This window comes from Pelophylax lessonae, assembly GCF_965119305.1.
Source record: "Pelophylax lessonae genome assembly, chromosome: 9".
Lineage (NCBI taxonomy): Eukaryota > Metazoa > Chordata > Amphibia > Anura > Ranidae > Pelophylax > Pelophylax lessonae.
This window is the reverse complement of record NC_138776.1, coordinates 150,610,114-150,634,948: the sequence shown is the minus strand read 5'-3', so window position 1 is coordinate 150,634,948 and position 24,835 is coordinate 150,610,114. Positions and strand designations below refer to the sequence as shown.

General features: G+C 42.9%; 1 protein-coding gene across 1 annotated transcript in view; it reads left to right on the top strand.

Annotated features, from left to right (window-relative positions):
- FBXL15 (F-box and leucine rich repeat protein 15) overlaps window positions 1-24,835 on the top strand; it is a 38,871-nt gene that overhangs the window by 11,332 nt on the left and 2,704 nt on the right. Inside the window, exon 3 of the mRNA XM_082266856.1 lies at window positions 23,600-24,102. Coding sequence (XP_082122982.1) covers window positions 23,600-24,102 — 503 coding nt within the window. The remainder of the gene's footprint in view (window positions 1-23,599; window positions 24,103-24,835) is intronic.

Here is a 24,835-nt window from a genome sequence, read left to right as displayed (position 1 = left end):
TTTTTACAGCGCGGACGGTCCTCTTTCATATAAAAGTGGTCCCAGCGGCGGATTCTCCGCAGGATCACTTTTATGGGTGGCGGGAAAGGTGCCCCCTCTCACCGCTTCCCAGTCATTTTCCCCACTTACCAGAGCCGTCGGTAGAAAACAATCCTGTCCTCTCAGGTTTTGTGCATGAAGTCAAGATGGCCCCCACTCCACTCTATGGCCTTGGAGGACCGGAGCGACATCATACTTTGTTTCCTCCCAACGGCCTTAAAGCGGAGTTCCACCCATTTTTAATAGGTTGGAATACATAGATCTTTGTAATCCCCTTTAAAATGGCTTTTACCAATGGAAACTTTTTTTTTTTTTTTTGCTAGTAAATACCTTAATTTTGGCTTTATTCCTCCTCTCCTCACTTCCTGGTCCGATCGGCGATGACGTCATTCGGCGATCCGCAGTGTCTGCTGGGATGTATTCTACTTGCAGTAGCTGTATCTGTACTGAGCCGTGCCTGCCCCGCCTCCGCCCCGCCTCCTCTCATTGAATTGCATTGTATGAATGTATTAAGGCCGTTCTCTGCCCAGCCTCCGCCCCGCCTCCTCTCATTGAATTGCATTGTATGAATGTATTAAGGCTGTTCTCTGCCCAGCCTCCGCCCCGCCTCCTCTCAATACAACTCAATGAGAGGAGGCGGGGCAGGCACGGCTCAGTACAGATACAGCTACTGCAAGTAGAATACATCCCAGCAGACACTGCGGATCGCCGAATGACGTCATCGCCGATCGGACCAGGAAGTGAGGAGAGGAGGAATAAAGCCAAAATTAAGGTATTAACTAGCAAAAAAAAAAAAAAAAAAGTTTCCATTGGTAAAAGCCATTTTAAAGGGGATTACAAAGATCTAAAGTTCCAAAAATGGGTGGAACTCCACTTTAAAGGGCCCGTTTTTTTTTTGCTGAAAAAAAAATGAAATTGTTTTTTTTTTTTTTTTTTGCTTCTAAGGGTCTAGATGTGAGATCTGAGGTTTTTTTGACCCCCAGATCTCACATTAAAGAGGACCTGTCCTGCTTATTTCTATTACAAGAGATGTTTACATTCCTTGTAATAGGAATAAAAGTGATCCAAAAAAAAAAAAAATTTAATGGACATTGTAAAAATAAAAAGTAAAATAAATAGGAAAAAATAATTTTAAGCACCCTGTCCCTCCGAGCTCGCACGCAGAAGCCAATGCATACGCAAGTTGTGCCCACATATGTAAACGGTGTTGAAGCCACACATTTGAGGTATCGCCGCAATGGTTGGAGCGAGAGCAATAATTCTAACCCTAGGCCTCCTCTGTAACTCTAAACTAGTACATTTTTAAAGCGTCACCTATGGAGATTTTTAAGTACCAATGTTTGTCGCCATTCCACGAGTGTGTGCAATTTTGAAGCATGACATGTTGGGTATCTATTTACTCAGTCTAACATTATCTTTCACATTATAGAAAAAAATTTGGCTAACTTTACTGTTTTTTCTTATTTTTTTAATTTAAAAAATGTGCATTTTTTTTCCTAAAACATTGTGTTTGTAAGACCGCTGAGCAAATGGTGCGACATAAAGTATTGTAACAATCTCCATTTTTTTCTCTAGGGTCTCTGCTTAAAAAAAAATATATATATATATATGATATTTGGGGGTTCTAAGTAAATTTTTATCAAAAAATACTGATTTTAACTTGTAAACAACAAGTGTCAGAAATAGACCTGTTCCTTAAGTGGTTAAAGAGTAACTCCACTCTTGTTGAGAAAAAACAAAATTCTCCTCTTGGCTATCTACATACAAACTTTGGAAGAATTTTAACAAACTTTGTTGCAGATTCCTACCTTTTTGTTGTTCTTAATAGCTGTTTGTTTGTCTGTGTGCATGACGTGCAAAGTGCATGTGAATGGGAGTGATTTTACAATGATCAGTCACCTGCTGCACTTGCAGGGGTCTAATGAGGAAAGTGGAAGGATCTGTATCCCTTTAGATGTGATTAACCCTTTGGTAGTATCCCACCAAAACGAAAATTTTCGTTGCACAGGATGTGAAGATGCCCAAAATCTCATTTGTATCTTAATGCAGAGCTCTGAGAAAATCAGTGAGCAAATCACACAAGCAGGAAATGACACTTCGGGAGGGGTTGGAGGGGGGGGGGGTTGTTTTGTTCTGTACAGCATCTGTCTATAGAACGCCTCCATGTTGCCATGTTGCAAGGCATTTTGCAGTAAATGACAGTGCTGCAAGTGGAAGAGGAAAGGTAATTTATTATATTACAATATGGCTTGCGTTGCAATTGTTAAGGCTATAACATTTTTTTTTTCTTGATTTTGCAATCTTTATTTCTCAGGAACATGAAATTACCCTTTAAGATCAGTGGGGGCACCTAGTACTAGTACATGCCATTTATAGGCAGTTTGCAGCATACATCCTGTCTGGGTATGGTTTATCCATCTGAATTATTATTATTATTATTTTTTTTCCTTATGGTCTTACCTTGGTTAATGAAAACACTGCTTCTCAGTTCTTATGTTACAGTGCAGTAATGAGGAGCCATTAATTTGGCTCTTACACAGGACTTCAATTGTGTTGGCTGGTCATAATGTTTACTGTATTTTTTAGCAAAATAAACTTTTCTGTATGCCTTTTTTATATGCCACAAATGGGAAGAACTTACTATGAGCCTCCCTGGCTTGAAAACCTGTGCTAAAAAAAAAAAAAAACAATCCTTAAAAAAAAAAAAAAAATAGCTTTCTTAGCCCCCGTTCACACTGGGGCGACCTGTGAGGCGACCTGGTCGCGCCGCAGGTCGCCTCCCATAGGGAAGCTGCGGACCCGTTCTGATAGGAGCGACACAAGTCGCTCCGACTCAGAAAAAGGGTCCGGAGCTTCTTTGGGGCGACCAGGAGGCGACCGCCATAGACTTCAATGTTATGAAGTCCGTGGCGGCCGCTCCGAGGTCGCGGTGCGAAGTAGCGTCGCCCCAGTGTGAACGGGGGCTGATCGTACAATATATAAATATTTGTGTGTCTTGATGTACATCTTTAGTGCTGGTTCACATACAGTATATGTGATCCACTGCAGGTTCCCGCCCTCAAATCGCAGGCAGTTCACACTGCCATATGCAAATTGCTGGGGGTGTCATTCCAATATAACGACACCCCCAGATCAGTTCTCATATCGCAGTGCGAACTGTCAGTTCAGACATGAATCAGATCGCATTGGTGTGAACCACCATGCGATCCGATTCTGCTGCGGACCCAAAAAAGGGTCCTGTGCATGTTGTGTCCAAATCCAATGCAAATTCAGCCATACAATTTGTATGGGTGAATTTGCATCACACAGACTTCGCATTTGATTTTCAGAGCAGTGCGCTCCGAATCACATGTTATGTCTGTCATCGCTTTAGTGTGAACCGCGACTCATGGAGAGAATCCTGTAGGCTACCAATGCAGACCTCCTTCTCTTTCTGGCTTCAGTACTTAACTAAAGGCGAATCGGCTGTTCATGTTGCAAGAGAAGATGCTCTTTTAAAGGGAATTTTCCCCAGAGCTTAGTGAATGTGGTGACATTTCAATGTACAAAGAATCTTTAATCACGTACAAGGGGAAAAAAAACAAAAAAAAACACCACAGGGGCAGGTTGGTGTATAAAGATTTGAAATGTATTTGCTGATAATTGAAGGTGCTCACTTCTTTGCTAAGTTTTTTCTTTGTTCAGTGATAGAAAAGGTTATCTTTAATGTTACATTCAAGATTTTGGAAGACTGAGCCAACTTTTCTTCACAAGTCTGTGGGAATAATCACATGCAGTGTCACAGGACTGTCAGCCTACGCCAGGCGCTTATGTAAACTATGCCTATTAGCAGTATGGCATGGGCTGGCAGCGCAGTGCTATACATAAAGCTTTGCATGATCTCAACTTTACTTAGCAGGGAGGCTTTGCTGATTTCCATCAAGGAAGCTATGGGGCACATTTGTAAAACTAGAGCTTGCTGAAGAACAGGACATTTTCTTCACTTTGCCTATGTTTTTCAAAAAGTGCTTGTTAATTTGTACCATACAACTGCATAATTTTTACTGTGAACTCCGTAATTAGCAAAATTGCCATCGCCATATTTAGCAACACTCACAAAGTCCAAGCTTTTAGCACGTGTATTTTGTTCTAGATGTACTTTGCAAAAAGGCTTTTCCTTTACAGTGTTTTTTTTTTTTCTAACAGCTGGCCATATATGTATAGATTTCTTCCATTTGCCCTGCAGACTGAATTAAAGAAATCAAACAGATTCCTCCATATGAATATAGAAAACCAGGAAATCAGCGCAATCCCAAATAAATACAAATAGTGATAATTGAAAGGCTGCTTACATTAAGTGCTTCCACTACACCCAAATGATACTAATAAATACAATGCAGCGCCACCATGAATATTTGAGTGGCTGCATTGTATTTATTAGATTCCTCCATCCACTCTAGCAGCGCATTTGGACAAATTCCCCCTTTTGGACTATTGTATTTCAGCATAAAATATAAAAAACGTGTGCCGTGCCACCAGTCTCAAACTTATAAATGTGCAATACCATGTAAAACAAGTACCAACCTAATAATAATAATATCCTTCATATACAGTGGGTAAAATAATTATTTGATCCCCTGCAGATTTTGTAAGTTTGCCCACTTACAAACAAATGAAGGGTCTATAAATTTTACCATAGATGTATTTCAAATGATCGAGACAGAATATTAACCAAAAATCCAGAACAAACACAATACAAATGTTATAAATTGAGTTGCAGTTCAGCAAGTAAAATAAGTACTTGATCCCTAAGCAAAACATAACTTAGTACTTGGTGGGGCAACCCTTGTTGGCAAGCACAGAGGTAAGACATTTCTTGTAGTTGGTGACCAGGTTTGCACACAACTCAAGAGGGATTTTGGGACACTCTTTTTTTACAGATCTTCTCTAAATCCTTAAGGTTTCTTGGCTGTTGCTTGACAACTCGAAGTTTCACCTCCCCCCATAATTTTCTATAGGATTAAGATCTGAAGACTGGCTAGGGCACTCCATGATCTTAATGTGCTTCTTGAGCCACTCCTTTGTTGCCTGGGTGGTGTGTTTTGGGTCGTTGTCATGCTGAAAGACCCATCTTCAGAGTTCTGGCTGAGGGAATAAGGTTCTCATCCAAGATTTTACAATACATGGCCCCATCCATTGGCTCCTCAATGCGGCAAAGTTGGTCTGTACCTTTAGCAGAGAAACAGCCCCAACGCATTATGTTTCCACCTTCTTGCTTGACTGTAGGGATGGTGTTCTTAGGGTCATAGTCAGCATTTTCCTTCCTCAAAACACGGCGAGTTGAGTTAATGCCAAATAACTCAATTTTGGTCTCATCTGACCACAGTACTTTCTCCCAATTCTTCTCTGAATCATTTAGATGTTCGTTGGCATGACTGTGCATGTGCCTTCTTGAGGAGGGGGATTGGCTATGAGTGGAGGAAGAAAGATGCTGGCTATGACCCTAAGAACACCTGCAACTTAATTTATAGCATTTGTTTTATGTGTTTTTCTTTCTAGATTTTTGGTTAATATTCTGTCTCTATCATTTAAAATATACCTAAGATAAACATTTTAAATAACTTTTTATTTCTTTGTAAGTAGGCAAACTTACAAAATCTGATGAAGCAAGTAAATATTAAAAATTAATAAATAAAAAATACAAATGATTTAAATTCACAAATATTCAAAATTTTGTTTATCACAATAATTTTTCATCAAGTTTGCGCAGGTTGAGGTTTTTTTCACCCATTTTATAAACGTACAAAATTTTCGGGTCGGTGGTGGCGGCGGGTGTCGTGATTGACGATGGATCTTCACTGTTTGTTTTTTCTTAATAAGGAATTGTCAAATCTGTCTCTGTGTTTCTGTTTATTTTTTACACTTTTTAGTTAGGGAGTATGGGTACAATGTACCTTATACTCATTCACATGGGGGGGGGGCTTCCAGATTCCGATAAACCCCCTGCCTGCAGAACCCCACAACCACTGCCCAGGGTTGTGGGGAAGAGGCCCTTGTCCCCACCCCAAGCTGCCTTGACCCTTGACCGGATAAGGGTCTTGTATGGATTGTCATTTTTTTCACAATTTTTTATTGCCGGCAATTTTTTTATTTTTTTTTACATTCAGCTGTCTGCAGGGAATCCCACTAACAAGTCATCCGTTGTTAAGGACGTGGCAGCCGGCTTCCCGGCCTGCTCCTTAACAACCAGCTAATGTTAAAGACGCCAGTGGCTACCAGCTCCAAAAAGACATATCTGAGCCACATCCAAATCACAGCTGAACCACTGAATAGCTGCTTTGGAAATTCACACTGGACATGTGTGAACCTAGTCTTAAGGTGAGGGAACTGTGAGCACAGTGTGATCGGGAAGAAGTGGTTTAAAATCCTATGAAGATCTTTTGGATTTGAATCTTACATTATGCATTTTTGATGAATTGTCATTATTATGAACTGATTTATCTAACACTTGATGTATATGAAGGATATTATTATTATTAATATTATTATTAACGTGTTACTAAACCCACAACAGAAAAATCAGTCTGTATATGCAGTAAAGCATACTGTTGTACTCACTGTGGAACCAAAGGGGTTAATCATCTGCATTGTGTATAAAGGCTGTGTGATCCTGTCTCTCTGATCCTCCTCTTCTTTTACTGATTCCAAGCCATCTCTTGATAGGACAGAGCATTAGGAGTCAGGCTGCACATGCTTTATTTGGAGAGTATTGCTAGAGAGTTTTTTTTTTTTTCTTGGGAGAGTGCATGTGGATCAGCACGGGGCCAATCAGCACTGTTCAGACAGGGGGTCAGGGGAGAATGAAAACTCCTACAAACTTAAGCAGACAGTGATAGAAGTCACAAGACTGCTATATACTGCTGATGAGAAAAGGTATATAGCAGTTTATATTTACAAAAATATTTGCATTCCCATGTTCTGTGTACTGGGGGAGACCAGATATAGTGAATGCAGGGTCCTGGGTTTAGTAACACTTTAAATTGGTACTTAGTTTTTTTGAATGGTATTGCACATTTTTAACTGCTTGCCGACCGCCGCAAGTACATATACTGCGGCGGTCAGCCCCGGCCAGGCAAAGTGACGTATCGGTACGTCACTAGCCTGTCACTAGCTTGTGAGCCAATAGCGGGCGAGCCCCCGGAGGCGCGCCCTTGCCTCGGCTCGTTCCCTAACAAGTCTGTGCGTGTGACCGGCGGACCCGATGTCCGCCGGTCACTCGCGATCGTCCGCAGTGAAGGGAGAAAGGCAGGCGGCTAATGTAAACAAAGCCGCCTGTCATTCTTCCCTGTGTAAAAATGGAGATCATACGGTTCTACTATGTAGGACCGTTGATCTCTGTTCTTACACCAGTAGCCATGTCCAATCATAGTTAGAAACACGCCCCTAGGGACACACTTAACCCCTCCTTCCACAATAAAGTTAACCCCTTCCCTCCCAGTGTCATTCTTACAGTAACAGTGCATATGTATAGCACTGATTACTGTAGCAATGTCACTGGTACCCCCAAAAGTGTCAAAAATGTCAGTCAAGGGTCCGATCTGTCAGCCGCAATGTCGCAGTCCCGCAAAAAAAATCGTAGATCGCCGCCATTACTCGTTAAAAAAAAAAAAAAAAACAACAAAAATCTTTCCCTTAGTTAGTAAACGCAATAACTTTTGCGCAAACCAATCAAAATACGATTATTGTGATTTTTTTTACCAAGCATATGTAGCAGAAAACAAAAATGGGCAAAAATGTTAAAAAATTTTGATTTTTACATTTTTTTAGGGGAATTTCATATAAAAGAAATGTAAAAAATATTGTTATTTTTGCAAAATTGTCACTCTTTTTTTGTTTTATAGCGCATGATCAAGAAATCGCACAGGTGATCAAACCACCCAACGAAAGCTCTGTTTGTGGGAAAAAAAGGACGTCAAATTTGTTTAGGTACAGCGTCGCACGACCGCGCAATTGTCCGTTAAAGTCACGCAGTGCCGAATCTCAAAATAGGCCCTGGTCAGGAAGGGGGTAAAATCTTCCGGGGCTTAAGTGGTTACGTTTGAGACTGGTAGCGCGGCACACATTTATTATATTTTATTCATGAATTGTGCAAACACAATTTTGTGCATGCAGCAACCTACAGACCATTATTTAAAGTGGTTGTAAAGTCTGAAAGTTTTTTTTATCTTGTTGCATTCTTTGCATTAAGATAACAAGCCTTCTGTGTGCAGCAGCCTCCCTAATTCTTACCTAAACCCATCTCGATCCAGCGATGTTGCAGGAGTGTCTTGGCTGCCCGGGAGACCCCACCGCATTAGCTGGGATGGTAATGCAGCACCACTGGCTCCTGTTACTGTCAAAGTCAGTGAGCCAATGAGGAGAGAGAGGAGGCGGGGCCGGGCGGCAGCACCATATCTGAATAGACATATGGAGCTGCGGCTTGGCTCGGGTGCCCCCATAGCACTCAGCAGGAGGGAGGGGCCAGGAGAGCCATAGAGGGACCTAAGAAGAGGAGGATCTGAGCTGCTCTGTGCAAAACCACGGCACAGAGCAGATAAGCTTGACATGTTTGTTTTTTTTTTTTTTCTTTTTTAAAAAGAGACTTTAATATCACTTTAATTAGGCCCATTTGTTATAATTTGAGGGTATCACTTGGTAGCGCAGGAGTTATTCACTAAGGCGTATTTCAGCATACCTCGATACTGTTCAGACAGTGGTTTACTAAACAGACTCTTGAACAGAGCAGTGACAGCAGTGCTCTACGCTGCTTGAATTGCTGTTAAGCCAGAGTAATCTGAGGAAATTCGACCAGTATAAGGCATCTCTACACATGTAATAACTGTGTGGCTTCTAGAATTCTATGCTGTAGTACATTTTACTATGGTTGCATTCCCACTAGTGCCAATGGATTTAAATTTAACTTGGTTACCAAAAAAAACCCCATAAAACGAGTGCATGGTAGAAAATAAAGTTAAGCTGGTAAGTAGCTATCAGCATCTAGAACACTTTGTTCCTGTTTAATAAGCGAGAATGCAAGTAGCAAACATTAGGCTACAACATTCAGCCATTGAGAGCCGGTTCACATTAGAGCGATCCGACTTGCCGGGGCGACCTCACAAGTCGCGGCGCGCAGCTCGCACCGCAACCTCGGAGCGGCCGGCACGGACTTCATAACATTGAAGTCAATGCAGGTCTCTCCGGGTCGCCCCCAAAGAAGCTCTGGACCCTTTTTCTAAGTCGGAGCGACTTGTGTCGCTCCTATTAGAACGGGTCCACAGCTTCTCTATGGCAGGCGACCTGTCGCCCCAGTGTGAACCGGCTCTGAAAGTCATGAAGCAGAAGACAATGGAAGGGTCACCACATCTGGCCAATCGCCAAATTTTATAGCTGAGGCTTTTCATAGACATTAGTCAATTTTCACTCAATCTGGCTAATAAACATTTTCATATGATTGTAAATATATATTGACATACAGTTATCTCTGCAGACACTCCACAGATAAATGACTAGATCTTATTACTTTTTTACATTTTTGTCTGTGTTCTTATTGCAGGTTTTCACTCGAAGTGAGAGAAAAATATACTTGTAGCACTGCCCCCTAGAGGGCTGTTGAGAATTGCACTTTCTGGATTCCCCTGGGTTATCCGTAGCAACAGTGTAGAAACTTATCCTTCTAGACACTTGGCTCAGACAATGAACAGTCCAGGGGATTTGGTTTTTGTGTTTTATTATAGAACTGGGATGGTAAAAGAGATGAGTGGGATACTTCAACTATGAACTATGCACAAAGCTTGAGGACAACTGACTGTAGTGTATGCGGCAAGGCCGCTGCTTCACCTTGCCACTGAAGTGAAGATAATGAATATGATCCTGAATTAGTTCCTCTTCAGGGTCCTAACTTGGCACCTCCTTTCTCACTTTCTGTGCATGCTAGCCCCAGTCCACTGACTCTCCACTGGAGTGGTCCCTTTTCTGGGCAAACCCCTGGCAAGCTTCCCGGTACTCACGGACACTGTTTTTCTCTGGGTCGCTCTGCCTTCAGCTCCACTTGTCAGTATCCACTGGACCTCCAGACTCAGCACCACACTTATGGCTCACTAGGCCTACCGCCTGTGACCACCTTCCATACAGACAGGAGGAGAGACAGCCGTCACCCTTCTCCTGGGACCTGGCTTCCCGCCCAAAGACATCCTGTCACATGTGCCCCTGGCTTTTATAACATATCCCAGGATGCACCACTGTTCTGCCAACCCACTGGGATAGTCATAAAAGCCTGTTTGTTACTGGCTGTGTTTCCTCCACTGTCAAACAGGCTCCCCTATTGGATACAGTGGGGACACTCCCTCAGACCAGATGAATCACACATGGACACATGCAACAGGCCTAACTACTGATCAGGCTCCCCTGATAAGCAGATGGAGCAGACTATAGTTTACCTGCTGCTCCCCTGATAAGCAGGTAGAGCAAACTATTTACACTACCTAGCACCTATCTAGGAGGGTGCTACATACTGTATCTAACAGAGCCACAGAAAAAAAGTTTAAACCTTATACACTCTATCCAAAACTTAAAGAAGAACCCTGGGAAAAATGATATTTTCCCATGCAGTGGGGCTGTGCACTGCAGGTTAACTGCTCACTTTCATCTAGGGGATCGCGGAGCAGACATATACTTACCTAATCCTCCGACCGTAAGACCGGTCCCTACTGCCTGCTCTCCCCCCCGCACGCTAGTGATCTTGTGAATGGACTGTTCCTGATGTCCTCACGCCCATAGACCAGCTCTTGATGTGATGACGGCACCTCTGGACGTGGTAGAGTGCAGTTTTCCAGGGAAAGGAAGGACCAGGTAAGTACAGCTTTCCCTTGCTCCTCTAGACTAAGTGCGGGCAGAGCCCCACTGCATGAGAGAATAAAAAATGTTTTCATGGAGTTTTGCTTTAAAGTGGAACTCCAGTCAAATTCTAACTAAGGCGAAATCTACTCTCACCCCCATTCTATGACTATTCCATCTACCCTGTAAAAGAAAAGATGGTTATACTTATGTACCATAAAGCCGTTCTGGTCTGATCACATGATCGGGTCACAACACTGAAGAACCAGCTGTGGGAGGACACCTGTGGACTTCAGGTACTGGCAAGTACCTCATTTTTAAAAAGTTAGCAAATACAGTATTTGTAGCTACCGACTTGTATTTATTTTTAAGGGTGAAGTTGCTCTATAAGGTGGCCATTACCAGCTGGATAATAAACATGGCACCTGATTTCAGGCATTGCTTGTGATTATTATTATTAGACTGTTTCTAAACTGCTAGGAAGCAATAATGGGTACAATAATAAGATTGGTGGTTAGATGCACTCCTCACACATATACAGAACTTTAGAAAACAAGCTACTCTAGATATTGAAGATATGCCTTGTTTGGTAAAAATTTGATCTAAAGAATCATTTTTATATTAACCTCATTTTTGTTTCAGCTTTGTAGTTTCTGAGTAATCTATGTTTTATGGAAAAGAAGTGTATTGAGGCGTGGATGGACTTTATGGTACCGTATAAGAGCTTTACACATATACTTTTCTGTAAAAAAGATTCCTGTGACAGTCAGACGGGACATAGGCTGCAGCCAGTTTTTGCTCTTTCTCTGTGTTCTGCTATAAAGCTCCTGAAGAAGTGGTGAAATGTTTTCCCGCGAAACATGTTGAGCATCCAGCCTTCAAATGATGTTAATCAACGGATATGAATTTGAGGTCATCCTATGTAACAATTCATATTGAGCAAATAATACTAAAAATGTTTATTGCTGATGTTTTTTGCTGATTTAAATATATTTTGAATAAAAATCTTTTTTTAAAGAAAAGTATACGTTTAAGGCCCCTTTCACACATAGGTCTGTTCAGTTCATCAGTTCAGTCACGTCAAAATGTATCAGTTTATCATCCGTTTATCATCCGTTTTTCGTCAGTTTGCATTCGTTTTTCATCCGTTTTTCGCCAGTTTGCATCTGTTTTTCATCTGTTTTCATTAGTTTTTCATCAGTTTTTCATCCATTTTTCATCCGTTTTTTTTACATCCACTGACCATTTGTCTGTTTGCATCCATTTTTTGTCCGATCCATTTTTTTGACGGATGAAAAATAGGGCATTCATCCTTTCCAAAAAACAGACATTGACGGAAGCGGATGAAAGCGGATGATCATCCGTTGTCATCCGTTTTTACATAGAGATGTATTGATGTCCGTTTTTCATCCGCCAACGAATGGATGAAAAACGGACAAACGGACCGTATGTGGTCCATAAAAGTCCATCCACGCCTCAATACACTTATTTTCCATAATTTTTAGGACGAAGGTACTTTGAATATATTTATTTATTATGGCACCCAATCTCTCGAATTTAAGTTTTAAAATGTTGTAAGTTTTCTAATTGTGCAGGTTTTTTTTTTAGCTCTAATGCATGATCTGTCATGTCAATAAATTGGACTAGGTTTTGTTGCTTATAAAAAAATTACGCCAAGGTTTTTCATCTGCTATCCAGCTTGGACACAGTAGTAATTTGAATTTGATACCTTTATAAATTTGCTTCATACAGTAGTGTCAATTGTGCAATATAAAGCAGTCAGTAATATTTCCGAATCGGTCAGGTAATTGGGTGTTCACACAATAATATTCATCATCTATGGGCTCACAGGATATGAATGAAGATGTTGTATGAGTCAGACATTTCTCTCAGAGAAACGCTGACCTTTTATATATTGAGCAGTAGGTGGCATGGCTGGCTGAAAAATTATGTGACAAAGCGAATTACATACAAAGGGAAACAATTTCCAAGGTAGCCTTAACGTAGCAACACCACCTAATAAAGTTCAGTTTGTGCATTTGTTAATTGAGCTAGAAACAACAACAAAAAATCCTAGTACCCTATCAGTTGCATCCCTGTGAGTTTGAATGGCATCTGTGTTTCTTTGTTGTTAGGCCACATGCACAGAGGCGGTTTGGTCTGTCAGCGCCAAATCCTGGGCACCTGGGAGGCACAGATGCAGCATCCATCTCGGATATTAGCAGCCTGTGGTGGTTAGATGCTGTACTGAGGAGTACTTACCTTACGGGTCATATATGTTCGAATATAAATGCCCAAAATTCTAAATTCCTATGTTCTGGGGGCATGGGCGCTGCATGTAACGTTGCATCCTTGCATGACAGATCATGCACAGTTCTGCTAATGTGTCTTCTTACAGCACGGATCAAAGGCAGAGGTTTCTCTTTTGTTCATTGACAGACACAGCTCCTGATATTCTTAACCATTGGGTTATACAGGATTAGAAAAAAAGTTTGGCTACACCTATGGCCAGTCCCTGGGGGTATACTCCCTCTCCCTGCTATAGGTACTTAGTTTTTTTCTGCCTAGTCAGGAGTACAGATCTAGTTCCTTGCTGGGATCTTTCGTCCTGGTGATTTTTTATTTTTGGATAGAATTTTTTTTTCTTCTGCATTTTTCCTGTGAGATCTACAATCAACTGCGCACTAGGTCGGCCGCGACATAGCCCCCCTGGACAGGGGCTGGCCAGCAAGTTAAACGCCTCGCGAGGTCGCATACGACCGGATCCCAGCCCAAATCGCAGCATTCCTCCTCGCCGACAGCCCCCCCATTTTGATGGAGAGGGTGCCCGCCTGGTTCCTGATATGGTGAGTAGCTGTCCTCCTCTCCCTCTGGAAGGTTTTGGGGTACACTCTAAAAGAAAAGAAATCTGTGTACATCATACTTACAAACAAAGGACTTGTTCAAGCGTGATAAAAAAAATATATATACACACGGTGATGCATATATATGTGTATAAAGCAGTCCACCAAAAGTCCATGCAGCATAGTCTATTCTTTTGAAGCAGTAGTGGGATGTAGTTGTCCAAATGCAGCTGATGCATTTTGAGGGTGACCCCTCTTTCTCAGAGCTCAGAGATATATATGCATCACCGTGTGTATATATATTTTTTATCACGCTTGAACAAGTCCTTTGTTTGTGAGTATGATGTACACAGATTTCTTTTAAATACATTTTTGCAAAGGTAATGTGCTAGGCTGGTGCGCCCTCTGTACTTTTATTATCTTTTAGAGTTCACCTGGGTTCCCTGGCCTGTTTGGAGTGGCAGCACAGCCGAAACAACGGCTAGACAAAGGGGATTAGGAGCACCTACTCCTCCACAGGATAGGCAGATTCCTGTTGAGAATGTGTACTGACAAGAAACGCGTCCAGGATTTAGCCTACACACTGGCATCTGTCCTCTGCATCCATGCTGAGGAGCGGCGGACTTTTTGATGTGAGTCTAGCTCTTGCTTTTTATATAGAGTGCCTTGCGAAAGTATTCGGCCCCCTTGAACTTTGCGACCTTTTGCCACATTTCAGGCTTTAAACATAAAGATATAAAACTGTAATTTTTTGTGAAGAATCAACAATAAGTGGGACACAATCATGAAGTAGAATGAAATTTATTGGATATTTCAAACTTTTTTAACAAATAAAAGACTGAAAAATTGGGCGTGCAAAATTATTCAGCCCCCTTAAGTTAATACTTTGTAGCGCCACCTTTTGCTGCGATTACAGCTGTAAGTCGCTTGGGGTATGTCTCTATCAGTTTTGCACATCGAGAGACTGATTTTTTTTGCCCATTCCTCCTTGCAAAACAGCTCGAGCTCAGTTCTTTTCACGGATTCTCGATTGGATTCAGGTCTGGACTTTGACTTGGCCATTCTAACACCTGGATATGTTTATTTGTGAACCATTCCATTGTAGATTTTGCTTTATGTTTTGGATCATTGTCTTGTTGGAAGACAAATCTCCGTCCCAGTCTCAGGTCTTTTTCAGACTCCATCAGGTTTTCTTCCAGAAGTCCTGTATTTGGCTCCATCCATCATCCCATCAATTTTAACCATCTTCTCTGTCCCTGCTGAAGAAAAGCAGGCCCAAACCATGATGCTGCCACCACCATGTTTGACAGTGGGGATGGTGTGTTCAGGGTGATGAGCTGTGTTTCTTTTACGCCAAAAATAACGTTTTGCATTGTTGCCAAAAAGTTTGATTTTGGTTTCATCTGACCAGAGCACCTTCTTCCACATGTTTGGTGTGTCTCCCTCCCAGGTGGATTGTGGCAAACTTTAAACGGCACTTTTATGGATATCTTTAAGAAATGGTTTTCTTCTTGCCACTCTTCCATAAAGGCCAGATTTGTGCAGTATACGACTGATTGTTGTCCTATGGACAGAGTCTCCCACCTCAGCTGTAGATCTCTGCAGTTCATCCAGAGTGATCATGGGCCTCTTGGCTGCATCTCTGATCAGTCTTCTCCTTGTATGAGAGTTTAGAGGGATGGTCAGGTCTTCGTGGATTTGCAGTGATCTGATACTCCTTCCATTTCAATATTATCGCTTGCACAGTGCTCCTTGGGATGTTTAAAGCTTGGGAAATCTTTTTGTATCCAAATCCGGCTTTAAACTTCTCCACAACAGTATCTCGGACCTGCCTGGTGTGTTCCTTGTTCTTCATGATGCTCTCTGCACTTTAAAAGGGACTCTGCGACTATCACAGTGCAGGTGCATTTATACGAAGCCTGAAATGTGGCAAAAGGTCGCAAAGTTCAAGGGTCCGAATACTTTCGCAAGGCACTGTATATGAACATGTACATGTTTTTAACTATTTACTCGAATAAATCATACTACACTATGAAAAATCTTTCTGGCTCCATGTGATGAGCGATTTATTTAGTGCACCTACTCAGTAGACAAGGGTGTCTCGATACCTGTAATATGGTAACCCTGTTGCCCGCAGGAGTTTGACTCAAGGCTTGGCTTTTTAAAGTCGCATAGATGGGACCGGGTGCCCATCTATGCCCATAGATGGGAACAGATGCCCATCAAAGTCGCATAGATGGGAACAGGTGCCCATAGATGGGAATGGGTGCCCATCAAATCAGTGGGCTATGACTTATCATGTGACTTTGTGTGTCCAAAGTCGCATGACAAGTCACACTAGTGGAAACTGAGCTTTAGTCTATGTTTACACTTTTGCGATTGAGTGTACAACTTTGATCCAACTTTACTCTCTCTGGATCAAAGTTGCATCAAAGTAGTGCAGTTACCTTTCCAAAGTCGTTGGGTTTCAAAGTCGCATTGATGGGAATGGTTGCCATTGAAATCACTGAGCTGTGACTTGTCTTGCAATTTTGTGTACCCAAAGTCACATGACAAGTCGCACTAGTGGAAACGTAGACTTAGTGTGGTTGACTGTACTATCATCATTGTAGACTGTGAGCTGAGACCCCAGAGCACTTCAAGCTACACTGACCGCACCCCCCCTCCTCCTTATGTCCAGCTTCTTTCTCCTATGGTAGTCTTCATTTAAAGCCCAGCACAGCTATACTGTATATGTGCCCCCCTTGTTCCTGTGTGGATGGATCTTTTTTTATTTCTTAATTTTTCCATGAATTAGGATGTACAATGCATCCTTACTGATGAGATAACACTGGGCTTGAACCTATGATCAGCTCCTCCTATCCTGTATATGCCCACTGGCTAGTGCCACAGGAACAGTGTCTTTTCCTGGAAGTGATTTCACGCTCTTTCAGTAACCACACCCTCTTGCTGCTCTTGGACTTAGCAGGAAGTGGAATTGAAGTCCTGTGACAGCACTGAAAACTGCAAAATAAAGGTAGAAAAAATGGGATTTTTTTCATTTTGACACATAAAGCTGAACTCCGTTCACAGTGATTGCAGCGGAGAATTTTAAGGTGTTAGGCTGTACTTCCACTTTAACTCCACTTCTGGGACTACCTTCTTCTGTCACTTTGGCTTTTATCTTCATAAAGGAGATCTTTTGTCTTCATGGTATGTCCTCGCACATCATCTCTGATAGAGAAGTTCAATTTACAGCTCACTTCTGGAGGGCTCTTGCCACATTCACTAGAATCAAGTTGGACTTCTCTTTGACCTTTCAGTGCCGGTTCACACTGGTGCGATAGGGGAACCCTGCGAATCCACTGCGGGTTCCCGCATTGCACCCGACTCGTAGGCAGTTCACACTGCCAAATGCAAACTGATGGGAGTGTCAATACAAAGGTAATAACGCCCCCAGATTAGTTTGCATATTGCAGTGCAAACTGTCAGTTCAGACAGGAATCAGATCGCATAGGTGTGAACACCCATGCAATCCAATTCGGGTGCGGGCCAAATAAAGAGTCCTGCACGACTTTGGTCTCAAATTCAGCCATATAATTTGTATAGCTGAATTTGCATCGCACAGACAACGCATGTGATTAGCAGAGCAGTGCGTTGCGAATCACATGCGCTGTCTGACATCGCTATAATGTGAACCGGCACTCACCCTCAGTCAAATGTGCAAACTGAAAGGGTCAACCAGAATGTTGAACGGTATCTTCATGCCTTCATTTCTGCCCATCAGGATGATTGGGTGGACCTTCTATTCTACCGTCAATAACCATGCTAATGCCAGCACTGGGGAGTCTCCCTTTTTCACGGTGTATGGTCGTCATCCTTCAGTATAATTCCCATTCCCATCTCTCCTGAAATGCCAGTGGCTGCAGAGACTCTGTGGTCTTTCAGTTCCATCCGGGCAGATTTTTCCAAGAACTTGCATTAAGCAGCTTCCAGGTACAAAGCAGCTGCAGATTGTCATCACTGTGTGAGTCCCTGAGATTTCTTCCTGGTGATAAGGTTTGGCTCTCTACTAAGAATATTCATCTTAGAGTACCCTCAAGAAAACTTGCTCCTTGTTTCATTGTTCCCTTTACAATTCTTTGCCAGGTTAAATCTGTCGCTTTCAAGCTCTGTCTTCCTTCACATTTAGGGATTCCTATTGTCTCCCATGTTTGACTCCTGAGACCGTACATCATCAATAGGCTTTCTCGTCCTCTTCATCATCCTTCTCCAATGGTCAATACTAAGAATCTGTATGAAATCAAGCAAGTCTTGGATTCCAGGGGAAGACCTTTATATCTAGTTGACTGGAAAGGATATGTTCTTGAGGAAAGATGTTGGATTCCTTCTACAGATGTTTCTACTCCCCTCCTTTCTCTCAAGCCTGATACTATTAAAGTCGAGCTTACATTTTTCTCTTTGTGTAATTCCTACCTCTTTGCTGCAGTGGTTCTGCTAGATCAGTGATTCAATTTACATGTGCTGCTGGCTTCTCTGTTCACCAAGGTAGCCATCAGAAATTTTACACAGTATTAGGCCTGGGCCCCACAGGCCTGACCACCAACATTCCCCAAGGCCAGCCCACTGGCTGTCCCACTGAATCCACCCACTGGCCATCCCACAAAGGACCATCCCATGTCCTCCTTCTTCTCCAGTCCTATCTCCTCCATCCCACATCCTCCTCCTCCTCTTTCAGTCCAATTTCTTCCATCCCACGTCATCCTCCTCCTGCTGCAGTCTCATCTCCTCCATCCCATGTACTCCTTCTCCAGTCCCATCTCCTCTATCCCACATCCTCCTCCAGTGATATCTCCTCAAATCCGTGTCTTCCTCCACCTCCAGTCCCATCTACTCCAACCCATTTCTCTCCCAGTCCCATCCCCTCCATCCCATTCCTCCTCCAGTCCCATCTCCCCCATCCAATGTACTCCTACTCCAGTTCCATCTCCTCCATCCCACATCCTCCTCCTCCATCCCATGTCCTCCTCCAGTCCCATCTCCTCTATCCCACTCTTCCTCCAGTCCCAACTTCTCCATCCCATGTCCTCCTCCTCTTCTAGTCCCATCTCCTCCTACCACAGGAGGGGGGAAGTGGGACAGGTGCGGGACAGTGGGTTAGGAGGGGGCAGGCACACAGGAGGGGGGCAGTGTGACGGGGGGACACACAGATCAAAGTGGGGAAAGCAGCACAGAAGGGGGGCAGTGGGACAGGAGAGGGAAATGTCATGGAAGAGGGTCAGCAGAACAGGTGGAGGAGCAGCATCACAGGTGGGGGGCAGCGTCGGAGGTAGTGGAACAGGTGGAAGGCAGTGTCACACACACCTTGGGAAGCACCAGTCCTCCCAGCTCTCACCTGTCTAGCAGTGCCAGGAGGAGTAGCTGAGCCTGTGTCCCATCTCCACCAGGATCTCCGGCAGCAGCTGCAAGAAACAGCAGGTGGGGACTCCTCCACCCTAACCTCCTCCTCCATGGGCTCCTCCGCTGGCACTAACTGGCCTCACCTACCCCGCACAGCCCGACACACACTGTGGTACTTAATCAGAGCGGAGCCTGCCTGACAGCGGGCCCCAGCTGACCTGCACACACATGGGATCCACCCTCCTCTGTATTCTGGCAGCCGGGCCGCTCTGACAGCAGCTACCCTGTGTTAAAGATGGGTTGTGACCCGTGGTCCGGTCCCCTCAGGACGCCCAGGCCCCATACTTGTGTACCACCTGTACCCTCCTGATGGTGACCCTGCTGTTCACCTATGGGCATCACCTGCACTATTGTAGGTTTATATCCTTTTCCTTTCTATCACTTCCAGGCCTGCCTCCCAGTCTGCTTCTTTATTTATAGACATGCTCAGTGCAGCCACTGTTGCCTCTCTGAGCTCCTGTTTGCCTAGTATTACGTGTATTCAGTGTCTGACTTCCCTTGTACCAACCCCGGCTTCATCTACCATTTGTGCTTGCCTGCTGCCTGCCTTGACCTCGGCTTGTTTCCTGGATTTTATTCTGTCTCTTGCATTTGTACTTTGCACACACAAGTGGCCTCCACATCCTTAGCTGGGCGTACCTGAGGGCTGCCACCTGGTTTCAGCTTTCTCCAAGTCCACCCCCACCATTAGGGGCCCTGGTGCAGAAGCAAGCTGAGGCTTAGACTCCTCTTACTGGGGAACCCCAAGTTTGTGTTCTATAAAGGCTCACCACCACTGAAATCTGACACTAGGATTGAATGAGAGTTTGTCCGTTTATGTAGAAAAAGTGTAACAAAAAAAAGAAAAAAAATACTTCTGTTTTAAGCAAACCGCATATTTAAACTGTAAAAACCTCTGAAAATAGAGGTTCTGGATCACATTAATGGATTATTCCTACTGGCATTATACGATTAAAGTGGTCATAAAGGCTCAAGGTTTTTTTTACCTTCATGCATTCTATGCATGAACGTAAAAAGCCTTCTGTGTGCAGCGACCCCCAAAATAATTACCTGAGCCCCATTTCAATCCAACCATGTGCACAAGAGCAGCGGCTCTCCCAGGTCCCTTCCTCATTGGCTGAGACAGCAGCAGGAGCCATTGGCTCCTGCTACTGTCAATCACAGCCAGTAAGCCAATGAGGAAAAACCAGGGGCGAGCCAAACCCCGATCTGAATGTGAATGGACACACAGAGCAGCGGCTTGGGAGCCCCCAGAGCAGGAGGGGCCAGGAGCGCCGGCGGGGGACCTGAGAAGAGGAGGATCGGGGCTGTTCTGTGCAAACTCACTGCACAGAGCATGTTTGTTATTTGGAGGAGGGTGAGGCGGACCTCATGTTACAGATAGGACTGGCAGCAAGGATGGGAAATGTCATTATAATGGGGGACTTTAATTATCCAGATATAGACTGGGCAGAAGGAACCACGCACTCAGCCAAGGCTAGGCAGTTCCTAAATGTTGTGCAGGACAATTTCATGGGTCAGATGGTGAATGCACCGACAAGAAACAATGCGGTACTTGACCTACTGATTACCAACAATACAGACCTGCTCACGGATATAGAAATACGGGACAACTTAGGAAACAGTGACCATAGGTCAATTGGTTTCAGTATTAATTACAGTAATAGGAAACACAAGGGTAATATAAGGACACTGAATTTCAAAAGAGCCAATTTCCCAAAACTGCGCTCGCTGCTAGGAAATATCAAATGGGATAGAACCCTGGGAACAAAGAACACGGAGGAAAAATGGGAGTGCTTCAAGAGCATACTTAACAAGGGGATTGGTCAGTGCATCCCAAAGGGAAATAAATTTAAAAGAGCAAAACTTAACCCTGGGTGGCTAAACTCCAACATAAAAATGTATATTAGTGCTAAAAAAAAAGGCCTTCAAAAAATACAAGACTGAGGGGTCAGTGGCAGCATTTAAGCATTACAAAGAGTGTAATAAGAAATGTAAAGATGAAATCGGGGTGGCTAAAATAGAACACGAGAGACATATAGCGGAGGAGAGTAAAAAGAACCCCAAGAAGTTCTTTAAGTATATAAACAGTAGGAAAGAAAGGCCAGAACACATTGGCCCCATAAAAGATGATAAAGGAAAAATGGCCACTGAGGACAGAGAAAAGGCGGAAGTGTTAAATAATTTCTTCTCTTCAGTCTTCACAAAAGAATCGGGGTGCTACACTAACCCAGCTTGTAAGGCCGAACTAAATAATACACCTCAGGAAGTGCCGCCATGGCTAACAGAAGATAGACTTCGAGCTAAACTAGAGAAACTTAACATAAATAAATCCCCGGGACCGGATGGCTTGCACCCGAGGGTTCTCAATGAGCTCAGCCAGGTGATTGCCAGACCATTATTCTTGATCTTTAAGGATAGTTTACAGACGGGTATGGTGCCAGCTGATTGGAAAAAAGCCAACGTGGTACCGATATTTAAAAAGGGGCCGAGATATATCCCGGGTAACTATAGGCCGGTCAGCCTAACATCCGTAGTCTGCAAAATTTTGGAGGGGATGTTAAGGGACCACATACAAGACTTTAGTAATGAAAACAGTATTATTAGTAGTAATCAGCATGGATTCATGAAAAATCGTTCGTGCCAAACCAATCTATTAACATTCTACGATGAAGTGAGCTGCCATCTAGATAAAGGTAAGCCGGTGGATGTGGTTTATCTGGACTTTGCAAAGGCCTTTGACACCGTTCCCCACAAACGCTTACTGTACAAACTAAGGAAGGTAGGTATGGACCATAAGGTGAGTACCTGGATAGAGAACTGGCTCCAGGGGAGAGTCCAGAGGGTGGTGATTAATGGGGAGTACTCGGATTGGGCGGGTGTGGAAAGTGGGGTCCCCCAGGGTTCTGTCCTGGGACCAATCCTGTTTAATTTATTCATAAATGATCTAGAGGAGGGGATATCGAGTACAATCTCAGTATTTGCAGATGATACTAAACTAGGCATACCAATATCTTCTATGCAGGATGTGGAAACCTTGCAAGCGGACCTGAACAAAATAACGGGATGGGCAACTACATGGCAGATGAGGTTTAATGTTGAAAAATGTAAAGTAATGCACTTGGGGGCCAGAAACCTGAAAGCAAGCTACTCACTAGGGGGGGAACCTCTGGGTGAGTCTAGGATGGAAAAGGACTTGGGGGTACTGGTAGACAACAAGCTTGGCAGTGGCATGCAATGCCAAGCCGCCGCAAGCAAAGCCAACAGAATACTGGGATGTATAAAAAAGGGGATTCACTCCAGAAATAAAGAGATTATTCTCCCTCTCTACAAGACTCTGGTCCAGCCACATCTGGAGTATGCTGTCCAGTTCTGGGCACCGGTCCTCAGGAAGGATGTGCTGGAACTGGAGAAAGTCCAGAGAAGGGCAACAAAAATAATTAGGGGAATGGAGGACATCAGCTATGAGGAAAGACTACAAGCACTGAACCTATTCTCTCTGGAGAAGAGACGATTGAGGGGGGATATGATATCAATGTACAAATACTGTACTGGTGACCCGAGCATAAGGAACAAACTATTCAGTGAAAGGAGATACAATAAGACACGTGGCCACTCACTAAAACTAGAGGAAAGGCGGTTTAACCTTAAAGTGCGTAAGGGGTTCTTCACTGTAAGAGCGGTAAGGATGTGGAATTCTCTTCCACAAGCAGTTGTATCAGCAGGGAGCATTGATAGTTTCAAAAAACTATTAGATGGACACCTTAAAGACCACAACATACAGGGGTATACAATGTACGGTTAAAAGCAAACACACACACACATCATAGGTTGAACTGGATGGACTGATGTCTTTTTTCAACCTCACTAACTATGTAACTATGTAACAAAAATCTACCTTTATTATCAACCAAGCAAAAACTCCAGTCAAGATCTAAATGGCTATGCTTATATGTAGCATGGGTGTGCATTTGATCCCTGGAATTCAAACTGAAGTATTAGGGAAATTCAAATCTTTGATAAGTAATTTTGCAGTCGAGAAGCAGAATTTACTCCTCAGGGGAGAGCTGCGAGGTGGAAATGAACACAGGAGAGCAGACAGGAAGGTGGAGCATGCTTGCCAGACTATGACGCTGAATGTAAAAAAGCCTCCTGCCCTTCCGATAGTAAACTGGAAATTCTTTCTTTTTTTTTTTTATATATTATACAGGATTATTTTTTTTTTCATATTCAAAACACACAGTCTTTACTTCTCATAGAAAACTGACCACTGAATTAATCTTACAAGATTACTTGATATCCAAATAAAGCTGGTGAAGTAATTTATGTTGATCTGATTGATTTAGCATGAGAGCAAGTGTATATTTTTTACATAGGTTTGTAATATATTTCTCTATATATTTACATAAGTCTTTCTATTTTTACAGCTTGGCTCACAATTACCGAAAAATGCTTTTTGCAGTATGCTTAAACACAATTCAGTATTACAAAGACTTGACTTACGAAGCTGTTCTGATTGGTTAACTGACAAGGAGCTTCTTCCCATCATTGGACAGAACCATCATCTTCTTCATATCAATCTTAACAGTTGTGTGCAGCTGAGCCGGCAGTCCCTGGTGGCCATATCAATCAGTTGCCCTCACTTACAGAACATTTGCCTTGGTCACTGTGAATGGGTAGATTGCCTTTCTCTTCGCAGCCTAGCCGATCACTGTAAACATTTGGAGGCTGTGGATGTGACAGCATGCCGTCAGCTGAAGGATGACGCAATATGTTTTTTGGTGCAAAAGAGCAAACAGATGAAATGTCTTTCACTAGCTGTCAATGCAAACATTAGTGATGTTGCTGTAGAAGAAACTGCTAAAAACTGCCGGGATCTAGAGCAGCTTGATTTAACAGGATGTCTGCGGGTGAAGAATGAATCCATTAGGTAACAAGTTTTCACCGTTGTCGCATTTGTATGAATGTGTGATTAAGGAAGCTGTGTATAGATTTGATATATAGCTTTATTTTATAACATACCGTAAAAATAGTGATGCTCAGTAATAAGCCATTCATCCTAACTATGCTAGAGCCCTTAAAAATCAAATTTCTAATTGTCTGCCTTGCTTTTTACCCAATTCTGTTTCTACTTCTTGAAACAAAAGACCTAGTAATCTGTTCTGGAGTCATGGCATTCCTGTGCTTTGCTCACAAATGAATCATGGGTCCCATCTCCCCTAGTAAATTGCCTGACCTCACTATATCCCTTAACCTGCTCGGAATTACATTAAGCGGGTCGACTGCAAGGAGGAAAGAACTGTGGCATGTAGTCGAGGAACTGCTATATGATAGTATCTAGTGATTTATTTCTATGATTTACTTAACAGCTTGAGCAAATAAGCTATAAGCACTAAACTGAAAAACATTTAATTGCCTTATTACATTTATTAAGCAGTTTCATTTTTGCAGAAGCACAGTAGATGATTTGTACCCTGTGACAGCAAACCAGGAGCTGCAGGCACAATCTTTCTTCGTTGCTTACTGTGCAATTCTGGAATATCATTAAAAAATAATCACAAGGAAGGTAGACACAAAATCCAGTGTTTCTCTCTAGGAGAATTATCTATTTATATAGCTCATTAGAATGATTAAAAATTATTATGGAGTGTTTTACTTTAACC